At 40.9% G+C, this 18,367-nt stretch overlaps 1 protein-coding gene across 1 annotated transcript in view; it reads left to right on the forward strand.

Annotated features, from left to right (window-relative positions):
- Positions 1–18,367, forward strand: part of WDFY3 (WD repeat and FYVE domain containing 3) — a 264,325-nt gene that overhangs the window by 230,575 nt on the left and 15,383 nt on the right. The window contains exons 56-63 of the mRNA XM_060147888.1: positions 1,544–1,661; positions 2,739–2,845; positions 4,377–4,530; positions 9,973–10,064; positions 10,289–10,501; positions 13,129–13,276; positions 14,973–15,127; positions 16,057–16,215. Of these exons, the coding sequence (XP_060003871.1) occupies positions 1,544–1,661; positions 2,739–2,845; positions 4,377–4,530; positions 9,973–10,064; positions 10,289–10,501; positions 13,129–13,276; positions 14,973–15,127; positions 16,057–16,215 (1,146 nt within the window). The remainder of the gene's footprint in view (positions 1–1,543; positions 1,662–2,738; positions 2,846–4,376; positions 4,531–9,972; positions 10,065–10,288; positions 10,502–13,128; positions 13,277–14,972; positions 15,128–16,056; positions 16,216–18,367) is intronic.

The raw sequence follows: 18,367 nt of genomic DNA on the forward strand, positions 1-18,367 counted from the left end.
TTTAAATTATTGCATAAATCATCACAATTTGGAGAGAATTTTAAAACCTCGGTATAGCACCCTTCACAAAGTAGCTGATACGTAGATCTCCCTCCTGTGCTTCGAGAACCGCTGTCCTGGGCTACCCCGTTCTCTCTCAGCAGCTCTGCCTGTGCTGCTCTCCCTGCCTGCACTTCTCCCCATGCCCATGCCCATCTTCTCTCCCGCTGACAGGTTCCTCTGGCTAGCTGTATTTCATCCTGCAGGACACACTCCAGTATACCTCCGGGGAGCCTTCTGTCCTCTTCCTTCTTCCTCTGTTCCCACACTGCCTTGTAGCTGTATCATGCTGCTTTCTTTTACAGCATGTTGTAGTCATGATTTTTGTCTGACCGTACTCAACTATGAGGTCCTTAAAAACAAAGACTATCTTATGTAGCTCTTAAGTTCCAACCTCTAGAGAAGGGGTCCCCAGCCCCCAGGATCTGATGCCTGATGATCTGAGGTGGAGCTGATGTAATAATAATAGAAGTAAAGTGCACAATAAATGTAATGCGCTTGAATCATCCCAAAACCATCCTCCCCCCCACCGGGCCTTGGAAAAATTGTCTTCCATGAAAACGGTCCCTGGTGCCAAAAAGGTTGGGGACCGCTGCTCTAGAGCAATGCCCGGTTCTTAGTAAATACTTTTAATCTTTGTTGAAATAACCAAAAAAAGTATGAATGAGGTATTTTACATGTAGATTTTCAGAGGACAAATACTAACTTGACTTATATTGGTAATGTGGATCAGTTTCTCCTGTTCAAGACTTTTAAAATATAAGTTGGCAAAATTGGTGGGCCATGATGCCCTATAGAAATGACACAAATTACGTATCCCATGGGTATGTACTTCAAATTTCTACTTTTAAAACCCTCAGGAGGTAAATTTTGGTTTCCTTTTAAATACATGAATTAGGTCAGCTAGAAATGAGCTTTTAAAATAATCTCTGGTAGACTGAAAGAAACCATCTCATTTGGAGTCACTTGATCTGGTATGATGTTGTCTTTTGGAGGTGAACAAATTACTGAGTGCTCTAGTTTATTTCACTTCCCTTTCACCTCTAGGAAGAAAATGCTCAGAAGTGAAGTTGGAGTGAAATGGGGGAGAGGGGAAGAGAACAAAAAGGAGATTTGATCCTCCAGTTATGTGGGTGACAGAGGATAAAGATGAATTGGAGCTTTTGTGTCCACAGTCTCCTGCTGTGCCCTTGCCAAGACTGGGAACAGTTTTCCCTCTTATTCCTCATCTCCAAACCTGGATCCTGAGTGCCTTCCTCTGTGAACACTTAATTTCCAAAACAGTTGTCTTCAAGCCAAACCAATTAACAAACTGCCATGTGCCTGTCCATAAAATATGGATAACCAGTAGGTGCATGGCATTGTCTTGGAGTCCAGTTCTGCTGGTGTGACCCCATAGATACTAGCACATTTACAGATCATCATTGCTATAGCCACTGTGTCTACATTGGTGAGAATAGAGGATGTATAGTAATTTGGAACTGGGTTTCGTTTTGTATTTTAGGAGGTAGATCTTACTAATCCCAAGACATTTAGAAACCTGGCTAAGCCAATGGGAGCACAGACAGATGAACGATTAGCTCAGTATAAGAAGCGATATAAAGACTGGGAAGATCCTAATGGTAAGTAACTTTTCCTGTCATGGGACTTTGTACCCAAGTTTCAAAAGTAAGCCATTATTTAGCGGTCTGATGCCCTTCCATCTTTCCCCAGATTGCTTATATATCATTATATCTATATATGTTGCGTATGCACACTTAATACACAACTATCAGAGTAGAAGAATGAGGTTTTGCATGCCAACTGATGGCCATGCTTAGAAGGCATTTTTTAGGTAGCTTGTCAGGTACTGGCAGAAAGCAAAGTATGTCTGCTTTGTCTAGGGTAGAAATTTCCCATCATAATATGCCATTATCTCTAATCGTATTTAGGCCAGAAACTAAACTTTCCTTTATTGACTCTTTTAATTTTTTTTATTGAAGTATAGTTGATTTAGTGTTTCAGGTGTACAGTGTACAGTGTTTCAGGTGTACAGCAAAGTGATTCAGTCATTCAGTTTTTTCAGATTGTTTTCCATTATAGGTTCTTTTAATTTTATTGAGGCACTTTTTAGAAACCTTTTGCATTAAAAAATTATAGTTGATTACCTTCTAAAATACTACAGTTTACCTACTTATGTTTTTTTATGTTTAATGTTTATCATGTATCCCCTTCAAACAGGCAAAACAAACAAAAGAGAAAAAAACTAAGCCTAACTATATTCCCTGTGTGGAATCCTTTCTTTTTCCTGCAAGGAGACTATGTAATAAAAATTGCATAATATTCGAAGACAACAATTTAGAGAAATTTATACTGTTGCAAAGCTAGAACCTAATAAAAAGTTGCTCATTATCTTGCTTTAGTCAAAGATGGTTTGCTATTAAGGATTACCTGTTACAGTTAGCCTCAAAACATGAATTGCTAGATGTGCTCAGTTTGGGGGAAAGGCACAGAATTATACTAAACTGGATAACTGCCAAACATATAAGTGAGAGGTTGCAGTGTCATCATAAAGTTTTCATGCTGCAAATGCCAGTGCTAATTGCACTTAGTGTCACAGTTATCACATACGTTAGCATTTTCAAGTCTATTGATGAATGCAAATTTTATTTTTCATATTACTCTTTCATTTTCAATTATGCTTTAATTTTCTTGGCAAGGAGAAACTCCAGCCTACCACTATGGGACACACTATTCATCTGCAATGATTGTGGCTTCGTACCTAGTAAGGATGGAGCCCTTCACACAGATATTCCTAAGGCTACAGGTAAAACTCTTAAGTTTAGAATTTTTGCATTTTATTCAAGCCTTTTATTTAAGATTGTTGCTTTTTTCTTTAATGTTGTTACCTTGCCTGACAAGAAGCCCTGTGAAGTTTTTAGTCACAAAAGTAGTCAAAACATAGTGAAAGTGGAATTTCACTGGCCCAAAATTGATAAATAAACTAGAATTTGTTTACACTAAACAAGTGCCAGGGTCCTTTAGTCAAATAAGCAAGTAACATATGCTTTCCAGCCAGGTATATGGAATTCAGCCTTAACTGGTTGAATTCAACAAACATTTAAAAAAGAGTAATACTGTCTAGCTCATTTGCTGTCTTCTGTATTATAATTGCCTTTCTCCACATTCTCTTTCATTTATTCAGCAAATATTTGTTGAATACTTACTGTATTCCAGGCACTGGTCTAGGTGCTTAGAGATATCAGTGAATAAAGACAAAAGTCCTGCCTTATGGAATTTATATATTTTAGTTGAGGGAGACAGACAAACAAAATAAGTATATTGTAAAATGTTTCAGAATGTGATAAGTGCTATCAGAAAAATGTAGGTCAGGGAAACGGAATGGGAAGTACAGGAATGGGAGGTGGAGGAGGACATGATGGTCAGAGTAGGTCTCCTTGAAAAGGTGATATCTGAACAGAAACTTGAAGGAGGTGAGGGAGTTACTGGTGCAGATATCTGGAGAAAGTATGTTCCAGGCAGAGAGAACGGCCTATGAGGGGCCCTGAGTCAGGCATATCCCTGAGATGCTTGAGGAACAGCAAGGAAGCCAGTATGTCTGGAGCAGAGTGACTGCAGGGGAAAGCAATAGGGGATGAGGTCAGAGAGGTAGCAGGGGCCAGATGGTGGTAGGCCTTGGTGGCCATTGTATGGACTTCAGCATTTTTACACAGTGAACGTCATTGTAAAGACAAACACACTGTATTCACTCAAACGCAGCATAGGGAGTTGGACTGAGGAAGGGAGTGGTGTTATCTGTGAGGCTGTGTAAGCAAAAGAAATCCCTTTTCTATTTAAATTTGTTTTATCAATCTATAACTTTTTGATCACCTTCCGAGTTCTCCACTTAATTCTCATTGGTGTGAGAACCTGAATGTCATGTTAATTTATAAAATTAGTCAAATACATATATAAACTGAATATTTCCAACTGTAGATGGCTACATTAGAATCTTTTTTTTTTAGGAGAGCATTATCAAACAATGGAGGAACTCCTCAATTTCCTTATAGTCTTGCCCTCTCTAAAAACTGATCTTTTTTTTTAATGACTTTTTAAAGTCTTTGTACTTGGATTTCACTTTGATACAGAGCAAGAGCACCCTTGGTAAGGAGTACCCCGAAAAGAATTAGATTAATTTTCTTTCTGTGATTATTTAAAATTTTGTGTATTTAACATAGGATGATGGGAAATTGAGTTGTCATCAAACATATTTACTTGGGTTTCAAGCCCTTGAACTTGGAAGCTGTGAGGTGGGAGTGGTTCTCTAACAGAAAGGTGCCTTCTCGTTCTTCCCACAGGGAGGCCATTTTGACCTGGCTGACCGGATGTTTCACAGTGTACGCGAGGCCTGGTATTCAGCATCAAAGCACAACATGGCAGATGTAAAGGAACTTATCCCAGAATTTTTTTACTTACCAGAATTCCTGTTCAATTCCAACAACTTTGATCTAGGTATGTAGCACTATGGCACTATCTTAGGATCGTTAGCCAGGAAAAGACCAACAGAAATAAGTCAGTTTTCTGACGATTGTCTGTAGTACACACTGACAAGAAAAGATTTTGTTTCCAGACCAAACTTGGATCCACTCACCCAACATGCATCAAAGCCAATCTACTGACACTGGGTTGGTCATGGTGAAGGGAAAGGACAGCACTTATTGCAGGGCCAAGCAAGGAGAATGGGCAGCTCATGCTGAAAAGGCCTGAACTTCCCAGTGATGGCTTTCAGAGGAGGGTTTTTAAAAAGTGTGAGGGAGAGGGTCACATGATATGCATTCAGCTTGTGCACAAGTCTACGATTGGTTGACAGTGAGGGTAACAGGGTGATGTTTCGGGAATATCAGTCATCAACCTTCTGGTTCCAACTGGTCTGGGGTCTGTGTGCTGGTGTAGTTAACTTTCTCCACCTGGTAGGGGTTTTAGTATCTGCAAAACAGCTCAAGGACATGGCTCAGGATATTGTCTGTAGCCCTTGAGGAGGAACTAAAGATCCTTGACTTTGCTCTATGGCTAAACTAATATTATTTTGTCTTGCTTGAGTGTTTTCCTTTGTTTCTGCATTTTCTTACTTCTCTGATTAAATTTACTCTTTGGAACTTGGGGTAGGCCTAGGAGGCTAAAGCTTTTCTGCAAACAAGAGGCAGGGGACATGTTGGGGGGCAAGGGAGTATTGTTCTTGGGAAGGCCTTGCAGGTTCCTGCTTGGTTTCTATTTCCTTGTGAGTTTAGCTGCTGCTAATTACAACTGGGTGTATGAGAGTAAATATAACAAAGGAAAATAGATTTATGCCCCCAAATAAGCTGTTTCAAACCTATAGTTTGGGGAAAAATTAAGAATTAACAAATTACATCTAATGGTCAGAATATCATTATTTATTTCAGTGAAAACAAAGGTGAGGTGAAATTTTGTTTGAAAATTAATATGATTGAAACTCACAGCCAAGAGTGGCATATCCATATTTTTCATGTATTGTTTAAATCTTTTGTATTGCCTGAAGCATTCTCAGCTTACATGCTAATAAAATTTAAAGTTAGAATTTCAGAATAACTTTAGGTAAATCCCTTTCTTCATCCTGTTAGGGTACTATTTTCTAGAAAAACAGAACCAAATCAACACTTATAAAAAGGAGAGAAATTTCCTCGGTACTCTTCTCTCTTTATATTGTCCAGCAGTTTCAGGAAGTAGATTTGACCTTGGCTACAGTTTCTTGGAAGACAGTTTGCTGATCTATGTTTCTGAATATTTATTTTTACGACATATCAAAATTCCGTTGTTTCACTTTAGAATATTAGTGCCAGATATTGTTCTGTTTTCATACTTTTTTCATGCTCTGTATCATACTGTATTTAAGAGTTCAACATATAAACCATTACTATACTACCTCATAAAATTCATTAATGGAAAATTCAAGGAATATTCATATCCAATATATTTGAGTGTTTTTTCTTTGTAATATAATTTTTATTTATTTAATTGTTCATCAGCAGCTTGAACCTTGTGAAATTGTAGGTCTAGGTGCAATAGGAAAGGCAGTAAGACTCTCAATAACCCCAGCAAAAGGCCTGAAACTGAGTCTCATTACCTCTGATTGGGCCTGGAGCTCACCCTTGAGCAGCTAAAGACATCAAGTTCTAACACTTAGAGTGGAAGGGAGTGGCAGTTCCTCAAAGAAATAGAGTAGATAGTGAACAGGGAAAAACAACAAATGTGTGCACAGCATTTGAATATGAATGCACGTTAGTGTTTTATTATGTTCACTTATAATTCACCTTTGGAGAATGCTACTTTCTTCCCTAAGGACATCACTTTCAAAGAGACAGATAACGGAGAGGTGCAGAAAGAAAGAGATACCCTCAATATTCCAGAAACAGTCCGTTATAATAATCTATGTCGCAGAAATGTTCTAGCCAGACTACTTACAAACCCAACCAAATCATCTATTTTTAAATAAGTAAATAAAAGAAAGGTCATGTATGTTTGTCATGCTCACCTTCATCTTCCCTCCTTGAAATCACACACGTTAAAAAACACTATTTGCATGTAAGAGCTAAAGCTATAAAACTCAAAAGAAAACATAGGGGTAAATCCTCATGATCTTGGATTTGGATCAACAGCATAAGCAAAAGCAACAAAAAAAGATAAATTGGACTTTATCAAAATTTAAAACTTCTGCATCCAAGGGCATTATGAAGAAAACCTACAGAATGCGAGAAAATATTTGCAAATGATGTATCTTATAAGGGTCTAATATTCAGAATATAAAGAACTCTTACAACTTAACAGCAATAGGTTAAGCAAAAGGGCAAAAGACCTGAATAGCCATTTCTCCAAAGAAGTTATACAAATGGCCAATAAGCATACGAAAAGATCATTAGTCATTAAGGAAATGCATGTCAAAACCACAGTGAGGTACCACTTCACATTCACTAGGGTGGCTGTGATGAAAAAAAAGCACACAAACAGAAGATGACAAGGGCTAGTGAGGATATGGAGAAAGTAGAACCTTTGTATGTTTCTTGTCAGAATGTAAAATGGTTTGGCACTGTGGGAAGCAGTTTGGTAGGAAATGTTGAATTGCCATATGACCAAGCAAATCCACTCCAAGAACTGTCCAGAAGAACTGAAAACAGGGACTTAAACAAAGACCTGTACATGCACATTCATTGCAGCATTATTCACAATAGCCAGATGGCAGAAACAGCCCACATACCTATCAATGGATAAACAAATTGTGGAATATACATATAATGGAATATTATTCAGCCATAAAATGGTATGAAATAATGATAAATGCTACAACATGGATGAACCTCAAAAACATTGCACCAAGTAAAAGAAGCCAGACACAAAAGGTCACATAATGTATGATTTCCACTTACATGGAATGTCCAGAATAGGTAAATCTAGAGAGACAGAACACAGATTGGTGGTTACCAGGGAATGGGAGCAGGGGTGGGGAGGAATGGGGAACAACTGTTTGATTCTTTTAAGATTTCTTTTTTTTTTTTTTTTGTGGTACGCGGGCCTCTCACTGTTGCGGCCTCTCCCATTGCGGAGCACAGGCTCCGGACGCACAGGCCCAGCGGCCATGGCTCACGGGCCCAGCTGCTCCGCGGCATGTGGGATCTTCCCGGACCGGGGCACAAACCCCTGTCCCCTGCATCGGCAGGCGGACCCTCAACCACTGCGCCACCAGGGAAGCCCTAAGATTTCTTTTTGATGTGATGAAAATGTTTTAGGACTAGATAGAAATGATAGTTGCACAATATTGTGAACGTACGAAATGCCACTGAATCGTTCACTTTAAAATGGTTGATTTTGGGCTTCCCTGGTGGCGCAGTGGTTGAGAGTCCACCTGCCGATGCAGGCGACACAGGTTCGTGCCCCGTTCCGGGAAGATCCCACATGCCGCAGAGCGGCTGGGGCCGTGAGCCATGGCCGCTGAGCTTGCGCATCCGGAGCCTGTGCTCCACAACGGGAGAGGCCACAACAGTGAGAGGCCCGCATACAGGAAAAAAAAAAAAAAAAGGTTGATTTTATGTTATGTGAACTTTACCTCAATATAAAGAAAATCAAACAAAATACTGTTGATCTCTCCACCCAGAAAAGATGGTAAATGATATAAAAGAAAGCACTTAGGTTTTTTCCCCTGGCTCTGGAGCAATTAGGTTTTTTTGTCTGGTCTTCTTATCTTTGTACCCTTGGATATACATGGAGGGGAACTGCAGAGTAGCAGAATCAGACCAAGACTTTTCTACAGACTGTTCCCTTTAAATGACATTTTTAAATTATAGATAGTGCTGGTAAAATAAACTTATATCACACAGTATTTAGGGATTATGAGCAAAATTTTGAAAAGTAGATTATATCTCAGGTAGCCTGGGGATTATTACTTGCTTCTTTTTATCAAAAAAAATTATTACTTGCTTCTTATTCTTGTAGGCCTAGAGGGCATTTCAAGGAAGGTGGGGTAAGGGCCTGAGAGAGAGGGGAGGGGCTGTAATAACTTGATTGTTTTATTTTTTTTTAAGTTATATGGTAATTTTTCCAACTAAGTCAAGACATTCCTTTAAACAATAAACTGATTTTTGTATCTCTCACTTATATCACATTGTAAAGAAGCCATCAAATTGCAATGATGAAAACAAGATTATTTCTAAAGGAAATATTTTTACTGGCCCTTACTTGGAAACTGCCTTTTGTGTTCTAAAATGTGAACAATTATACTTCCCTATGAAAATTTATAATTCAGCTTTTTATCTAACCATCTGCCATTAAGCTAATGAGTCAACATTATTTATAGAGTCATTTTTTTACAGTGACCGTCTGATTTGTGCCTAGGAAAACTCTGTAAGCTAAAATTAACTTTTTGATGTTATTTCGAAAAGAAGAAAAAAACCTATTTCCTCAGATGCCAGTCCCATTTAATGTGTTTTGTTGTCAATAGATTTCATAGCAAACGGTTTCTTTAATATTTTAGAGATTATCTGGCTATGACTTAAAATAACAGTTTACGTGGAATAAATATTACTTTGTTATAAATTATTAAAACTCCCCCCGTAGCCACATAGTCTTCCCCCAATTTTTTTTCTGTTAAATGATACAACAGCCAAAAGTTATATTGTTTCAGATTTTATTTTATTTTATTAATGAGAATGCTTACAGCAAAATACATGTGGGTTCTACAGAGCTCTCTCAAGAATTTAAGAATCAGAAATATGAGTGAACACATGTATTGCAAATATTTCTAGGAGACTGTGGTACTTTTATTTTCCCTTAAGCCAAGAGAGCATTCAGACTGAAAATGGCTGAGGAGTTAGATATCCTTTCAATAACCTCTTCCATGTGAATGGCAGACCAGACAAGAAATTCAGTACTAGGTAACTGCTATTGACTCACCAAGCTTAAAGCATTCTGGAAAAGCCTAAATGAACAGTTTTTGAGAAATTGCTAATGGTCTTACAAATGAGTGGTCTTAAGGGGCTTAAAAATTGATTTGAGCAGTTTTTCCAGACTCAAAACAGTAGACCCATAAAATGTTTCATTCCTGTCCTCAATTAAGTTTCAGAAATGTTGTATCTAATGTCCTTCCTAGAGAAGAGCAGTGCCTCCAAGGAGTCTTGCAGGAAAGAAACATGTTTAAGCTTGCATAGCTCAGCATTCCCTGAAGTCATTTGACAGCGGGAGCCCCTCAGTTTTGCTGACACTCAGTTAATTTCTCTGAGGGAGTGCTCTGAGGAGTCGTCTTGGGGAAATACCAGAGTAGATATCTCTGAGGATCCTTTCTGTGGTAAAATTTTATAGTCCTGGTAATGAAACTAACCCACTATTTCTCTGTTACTTTACTATTTTTCTCATTCTTTTATTTTCTTTTTAATATATCCAATTACACAGGTTGTAAACAAAATGGCACCAAGCTTGGAGATGTTATCCTTCCACCCTGGGCAAAAGGGGACCCACGAGAATTCATCCGAGTGCACCGTGAGGTAATGGCAGTACGCTCTACAGTTGAACTGAGATCTCACTGGGTCACTGACCACAGTACAAAGAGAAGACCTTGAGCAATGTATCCCCCATGTGTTTAAGTTACTAATGTTGTTCGTATGAATTTTAGTTATTCTGGTTCCTATAGACCACTGATGAATTCTTTTATTTTCTAAGGAAGTAATAAAAGCCAGCCAGCGACTGAACCTGTGTTTTGAAATTACAGGCTTTGGAATGTGACTATGTGAGTGCCCATCTGCATGAGTGGATTGACTTAATCTTCGGCTATAAACAGCAAGGTCCTGCTGCAGTAGAAGCTGTAAATGTCTTCCATCATCTTTTTTACGAGGGTCAAGTGGATATCTACAACATAAATGACCCACTAAAGGAGACAGCCACCATAGGGTTCATTAATAACTTTGGTCAGATCCCTAAACAGGTATGGATGTTTTTTCCTTATCACTGATATTTTCTGTTACATTTTTTTAAGCTCTGTAATATTTCTATAGATGGTAGATGACCATATAATAATTAAGTTTAGACAGAGTTTTTAATTAAGAACCATAAATATCACCCAATAGTTTCAGTAGGTCCCTAGATTATTACTTTCTCCTCCCTTTTACAGTCTAGATAAACAGAAACTTTGCTGGTCAAAGAGCAGTTTTCCTCACAGGCTAGTGCTTACCCACACAATTCCTGGCAGGAAGACGGGAAGAGCATGGTCAGGGAAGCAGATGTGGCCTTGGAGGCCACAGGATACACAGAGATGGGGTTTCATCCCACGGCCAGTAAAAAACCAATGCTGACTTTAAGCATTGTCATATAAAGTCATATTTAGACTTTAGAGATCCCTCTGGTCACAATCTTACACATGCACTTGCTGTAGGGGAGCCAAATGAGGAGCAGGAAGCTCTCACAGTGGTTCAGGGAACAGACAGATAGGAGCGGTTTGGATTTGATTATTGGTGTAGGTCTGACAGGTGCTGGGGTGTGAGAGTGCACACCATGGTAACGCCTAGGCCCGGCCCTGCACCAGCTGCTCCAACCACTATCTGGAACCTGGCGAGGAAGACCCAGACCCTCTCAGCACCCAGATGCTGTAGATCTCTCACCTTGGGCAATGAGCGAACCTCTGTTAAGGGAGTTCGTCCCTTCCTCCATCCTCATTGTCTCAGGCACACCAGGAGGGCAGGGTGCACCAGAAGAAACTGCAGCACAGTGGAGAAGGCTAGCTCTGCCGCCCGTTTAGACCACCACCTTTTCCCTAGTGCCCTGGCCTCTGCATTTTGGCCCTGGCTACCCTTCTTTGTTCCTGCTTCAGACATCTCTCCTGGAATCCCTTTTCTTAGGTTAACCAACTTTGAGGTTTCCGGGGTTGACAGTTGGAAACACAGAACAATGGCAAGTCTTTGTTCGTGGAAAAGCCATGATAGACAGCAGGACACCCTGTAACTGCACCACTTACAGTGTAATCTGATTCCCCAATGCAGGAACCATGTTTACTTTTAAAGTGAAATGCTTGTTGATAAACTCTAATCATAGCTGAAGAACCTTAGCCATTTTTTGAGGGTTACAAGTGCGGGAACCGTGTTTCATACCTTCTGGGAAACAAATACTCTGAACAAAAAAATCTAGACACATGCACTGTTGCAGGATTTTTGTTCCACTTTTGAGTTTAAGAGACAAGTAGTCTGGGAGATAGAAGAGTTAGGATACTAACATATTTGTAGGACATTACAGGAACTAATAGAGAGTACTTCCAAGTGTAACCATCCTAGAAACAGCTAAGCTTTGTGATCACCATATTGATATATCCTTATATACGCTAGCCTGGCCTGCTCTGTCCTCAGGTCCTTGTAAAGTTCTTCGGTAAATGTTCTTTCATGAACATGCTTTAAAGTATGTGAGTCTTTTTATAGAACTTCAGAGTCTTATCTCATTATTATCATTTATGAGAAATAGCAGAACCCTGATCCTAAGCCCTGTATGTAGATAAAATGGGAGTTATATGTTTAAAGTTTTGGGAGCCTAAAATGTATATCTTTCTCTATACAAAGCATTTTTTTCTATTACTTCTCCTGGAAATCCAGAATGTCAAATTCACAGAGTGTGATGGTGTTGTAGTCATCTTAAATCTCATTTCATCTAAGGTTTTACAGATAACTTCTTCAAATATCAGTTGTCCATCAAAAAGGAGTCTGCCTATTTTGATGATCTATGGTATTTTTTTTTCTTTTTTTTTTTTTGGCGGTACGCGGGCCTCTCACTGCTGCGGCCTCTCCCATTGCAGAGCACAGGCTCCAGGCACGCAGGCCCAGCAGCCATGGCTCATGGGCCTAGCCGCTCCGCGGCGTGTGGGATCTTCCCAGACCGGGGCACGGACCCCTGTCCCCTGCATCGGCAGGCGGACTCTCAACCACTGCGCCACCAGGGAAGCCCGATCTATGGTATTTTAAGAACAGTTATCTTAAATGTATATTAAGACTTTTCAGTTCTTTAGAAATACTGAACAGAAATGCCAAAGATCTTCTTTTCTTTTTTTCCTTTACAACATTGCAAAGTAAAAAGAAGACAACAATGCTCACACTGTCAGCAAATTAGTAGCACCTAAACGATACAGAAATGATGTCACATACAGAAAGCCCATGTTGGAGCCAGAAGTAACCCGGTTAGAGAGAATGGCTGCCTGCCCTCAGTGGCACAGAATGGTATCGCGTTCTAAGAAATTGGTTAATTTTTAAACATCACTGGAAAATAGTTGTCAACCTACTATCATTTGAGGAGATTAATTTCCTTTTGAAAAATTCTTATGAGCTCAGTGTAGCATAGAGCATGCTGGTAACCCAAGGTTTTATGTAGGAGTCCTGTCCCCACTGACTGCGGCATGAGGTCTCTGGCAACCTTCTGAGCCTTTTTAAATTTCTTTCCTCCAGTGTCAAATGTGATAATGTGATACCTAATGGTTGTTGTGAAGCTTAAGTGAAATAACAACAAAATACTTGGCATATAAAAGGGCTTAATAAATGTTAGCTTCGGTATAAAATGTGTCATTATCTCTCATACCAGTTATTTAAAAAACCTCATCCACCGAAGCGAGTCAGGAGTCGACTCAACGGAGACAATGCAGGGATCTTGGTCCCACCAGGATCTACCAGTGACAAGATCTTTTTTCATCATCTAGACAACTTGAGGCCTTCTCTAACACCTGTAAAAGGTAAAATGGCAGGAAATAAGCTTTTGATTCATGATTCTGTGGGAATATTTAATAATCCTAGTTTAGGAATAATAAATTTGCTTCTCAACAATAGCATAATTTGTAATAAGTGGTAAATCACCAAATACTTGTTAGATTCTCTTTTTCCTTTTCTGTTTTCTTCTTTGGGCCTATTGGATTTTGCATCAAAAAGAACCCAACAAGTTTCTCCTCTCTGGTAGGATAGTAAAAACTCTAATATACCAAACCTTATAGTTCAACTTTATATTCTACATGTAGAAAAACTTCTGTCATCTTCATTTACACACGTTCCACCAATTTAGAGCAGTAAGAAGACTACGCTTTTAATATGCCAACTAAAAGCCTCTGTCTTTTATCTAATGTTATCTTAAGTTATCTTAAATTACTTTTCCAAGTAGATTTTTTTTCCCTTGTGTAACCGAAAGTGGGGTCCAGCTGCTCGCCTCTCAAAAGCCAATAAAGAGGCAAGGTTGGTGGAAAGGGAAGTTTACTTTATTTTGGATGCCAGCAACTGTGGGGACCCGGGGGGGACTCCTGTCCAAAGGCAACCCCCCAACCCCGGCACTGACAACCAGTGGGCAAGAGCTTTTGTAGATGGAGGGAGGGGACTACATGCAGAAATAGCACAGTCAGCTCTGACAGTCATCTTGAAATTGCTTGTGCAGTGGTCTGACCAGCATCATCTTGATTGTTTTAAGTACAGTTAATCAGTTCAGTTCCAAGGTTGGTTTGTTCCCGTTTCCTTGGGGCCAGTTCTCAGAATTTTGGCAGCTTACGTCATGGCTACAGTCTGGTCATCGTGTAGTTAACTTCTTCCACTGGGTGTGGGTTTCAGTATCTACAAGACAGCTCACAGGACACGGCTCAGAACATTATCTAGAGCCCTTGAGGAGGAACTAAAGGTCCTTGACTATGCTTAATGACTAGACTATTATTATTTGGTTTCCTTTGACTGTTTTCCTTTGCTTCTGTATTTTCTCACTTCTCTGATTAAACTTATTCTTTGGCTAAAGTTTTTCCACAGACAAAAGGCAGGCAGAGGACATGGGGGGCAAGGACCATTCACTTAGAATGAAAAACTGGTTTACAGAGTCTGGAAGTTGTCACTTAAATCCAAAACTTGGAGCATCAAAGTCTGGTTAATTGGATTGGCTACAAGCTCTCTGCCATTTGTCTCATTCCAGAGACTCTGCCCCATGCCAGCTCCAGCCACTGCCCAGAGATGGTTGTGGAACACTGGTGTGGTCAGTCGGCAGAGTCCTCTGGCAGAGTCGGGCTTCTTGGGGAACGTCACAGCCTTCCTTCAAGAAGCTTCAGGCTGGGAGGTCCTGAAGGCCTAGGTTGATTGACGGTCTGTACAGCATTCTGGGGAGCATCCCACATCACTCTGGCAGTCCTGAAGATCAAGAAGGCGGGCCTGATGGCTGGGAACCAAACCCAAGCAAGTGTCCAGAAACAGGCAGACTGGAGACACCAGTCAGGGTCGATGTCCGCCCAGCAGGTCTGCAGAAGACTCAAAACGCAAGCCCTACTTACTTCTAAGGTCATTTTTTATTAATGTAGGTGTCAAGATGCTTCATTTGTATGAATATTTGAGATCCCTTTACCATCCCCTATGGGATAATGAAGTTAGTTTTCCCTGTCCTTGTTCTAATGTGTTGATTGTTTTTTATAGAACTCAAAGAGCCTGTGGGACAAATCGTCTGCACAGACAAAGGCATTCTTGCAGTAGAACAGAATAAGGTTCTCATCCCACCAACCTGGAACAAAACTTTTGCATGGGGCTACGCAGACCTCAGCTGCAGGCTAGGAACCTATGAGTCAGACAAGGTTTGCATTGTTTCTTGGCTCGCTCATTTAATGTTGCTCTTCTGTGGTCTGGATATCCTGCTTAAATGGGGATGGGGAGAGCTCAGGCCAAGGGCTTCTCAGCTGTTTCTCCACAGCCCAGAGGAAAGGAGAGCTTCACTGCATCAGATCAGGATAAAGGAGCTAGTGGACAAGTCATGTTTCCTGCAGAAAAGCCTCTCTTGGAAGGTTGTGTACTAGGGGCTAGCAATTTCCCCCCACTCAAAGAATTCCTCCAGGAGGTCCTAGCCAACCAGGTATTTAATATTTCTGCCAACCAGAAGAGCTTCCTTTTGAGTCACCATCCGGCCCTCTAATCATTTCAGTACTCTTAAATGGCTGGCAGAATACCTGCCCCCCTTCCCCCAAGAAGCAGCAGCTACTGTTTTGAGTCCCATAAGCATCTCTTGGAGAGGCAGCATGTAGTGATCCTTTGGTGCCCTCTGTTTGCCCTTGACAGTCCTCTCCTGAACGCACGAGGGGCATAGTCTGTGCAAGTCAGTAACAGTTCTATTTAGTCACGCTCTCATGAACAGCAGCACTCATGCTTTCCTTTTACATTCTACCTGGCTCCAGCAGACGCATCCTTTCACCAGATCACCCCCTGCATCTCACAGAGCATCACACAATCTGAACGTCATTTTCCCAGACTGGAGAAACTGGAGACCCCCATTATGAGCAAAGTTCTTATTATGGTTTTTAACAGCAACTATAGTTGGGAGGCTGTAGGGAGGAGTTCAGAGTAGAGTTTCAGTAAAGTGTTGCTAAGCTGAAGCCAGCCCAGCACATGCGCAGCTATTTGCCTGGGGGGGACCTACATAGAGGTTCTCCTTTGCTTGGTATGCTCGTTCTGTCCCAGGAGTTTGTAGTGCTTAATGGCATGCGTGTCTCACATCTGTTCTATTTCACAGGTAGTGACAGTTTATGAATGTTTGTCAGAGTGGGCCCAGATTCTCTGTGCAATCTGCCCCAACCCCAAGCTGGTCATCACAGGTGGAACAAGCACGGTCGTGTGTGTGTGGGAGATGGGTGCCTCAAAAGAAAAGGCTAAGACCCTCACTCTCAAACAGGTAACAGTCCATCCCAGCTGCCCACACTCTAGAGAAACTGAAAACTGTCGTTAATTCCAAGGTGATTTAGACATAAATGGACAAAAGCAAACACTGTATGTTCTTTTGCTAGAAGTGGGTCTTAAAAAAAGGAAATGGGGCTTCCCTAGTGGTGCAGTAGTTGAGTCTGCCTGCCGATGCAGGGGACGCGGGTTCGTGTCCCGGTCCGGGAGGATCCCGCATGCCGCGGAGAGGCTGGGCCCGTGAGCCATGGCCACTGAGCCTGTGCGTCCGGAGCCTGTGCTCCACCACGGGAGAGGCCACAATGGTGAGAGGCCCGCATACTGCATAAATAAATAAATAATTTAAAAAGGAAATGAAATCAGAAGATACTATTTCTGAAAATGATCCAAGCTGTCCTTTTTAAAAATCTGAAGTAAGTTGTCTTTAGGTGATATTTTTTTAATATATTTAAGTAATATAAATGTTTCTCAGAAGTTATATGTAGGTTAAATTTTTGCAAACCAAGTTATATTTGCTATTGATTCATAATAACTTCTTTTGGATGATTTTCATTCATCTAGACCATTCAATCTTTGATTCTTTTGTTTTTCTGTTTCTTCATTTATCGTAATGCTTAAGAACCTGACAAACTCATGAATGTATTCAGAAGAAACACTGATGATATTATTAACAAATATTTTTGATCACTTGTTATGTACTATTATAAATTTTTAATCAAAGCAAGAATCCTTTTATAATTAAACCGTCATCTTTTAATATTTGATATGTGAATTTACCATAAAGGTTTCTACTTATGTATGTATGTACGTATGTATGTATGTATGTATGGCTGCATTAGGTCTTTGCCACTGCACTCAGGCTTTCTCTAGTTGCATTGAGCGGGGGCTACTCTTTGTTGCGGTGTGTGGGCCTTTCACTGCGGTGGCCTCTCTTGTTGTGTAGCACGGGCCCTAGGTGCGCGGGCCTCAGTAGTTGTGGTGCGCGGGCCTCAGTAGTTGTGGTGCGAGGGCTCAGTAGTTGTGGCACGTGGGCTCAGTAGTTGTGGCACGTGGGCTCAGTAGTTGTGGCACGTGGGCTCTAGAGCGCAGGCTCAGTAGTTGTGGCACACGGGCTTAGCAGCTCTGCGGCATGTGGGATCTTCCCAGGCCAGGGCCCGAACCCGTGTGCCCTGCATTGACAGGCGGATTCCCAACCCCTCTGCCACCAGGGAAGCCCCAAGCTTTCTTTGTTTTTTTTTGCGGTACGTGGGCCTGTGCATCTGGAGCCTGTGCTCCGCAGCGGGAGAGGCCACAACAGTGAGAGGCCCGCGTACCGCAAAAAAAGACAAAAAAGATTTAAAAAAAAAAAAAAAAAGGGAAGCCCATAAGAGACACGGTCTCGACGTGAACAGGTAAAAGGCTGACAGTGCAGTTTGCTGATCCAAACGCTCCTGCTTCCAGTCTTTTCAGTTTAGAAAATGGACTTCAAAGCTAGTGTGCCTGTAACCCCTCAGTAGAAAGTACTTCTTACTTAAAACAGCCTTCTGGCGTTTGCTAAGTATACAGTAAGGGTGTCTGCATCACCAAAATTTTAAGCCAGCTCATTAAGTAAATAGTAAATACTCAGGAATTCGTAACAGTAATCTGAATCTTTTCCTTCAAAATGTTTATTTTCCCACGTTGCCATTTCCCTGGATCCTGTTTCTCTTCATATTCCAGCAAAAGAGAAGCTTTTATTCTAGTTTGAAGAAGGGGTCCCTCTCAGGCACAGGAGATGTCCAGGTGTCTCCAGTTCAGTAACAGACGCTCAGCAGACACATCAGGACTGCATTTTCCTGTATCTTTCTGGGACCACATACTACACCCATGCACTAGGATTTTTAAAAATCCATCCAATTGTAGTTCCTTAGAATGGACTTAGAGGAGTTGATGGCACAAAAGAATAGATTCTGAGTTTAAATTCTGAATTTGGGGGCCATAATCGATACATCTCCATGTGTAAAAGGTATGAAGAAACCCCAGCTGGGTTGCAGTTGCCATTCTCCTTTCCTTCTAAGGTACTGGCCCGAGTCCAGGAGAGAAGTAATATAAAAATGGAGATTAGAGCCTCCAGAGTCCTCCAGACTTCTCCCTTCCCCCTGGTGGGATGAGGCAGGGACAGTGGCAAGAAG

Source organism: Lagenorhynchus albirostris, chromosome 4, assembly GCF_949774975.1.
Source record: "Lagenorhynchus albirostris chromosome 4, mLagAlb1.1, whole genome shotgun sequence".
NCBI lineage: Eukaryota > Metazoa > Chordata > Mammalia > Artiodactyla > Delphinidae > Lagenorhynchus > Lagenorhynchus albirostris.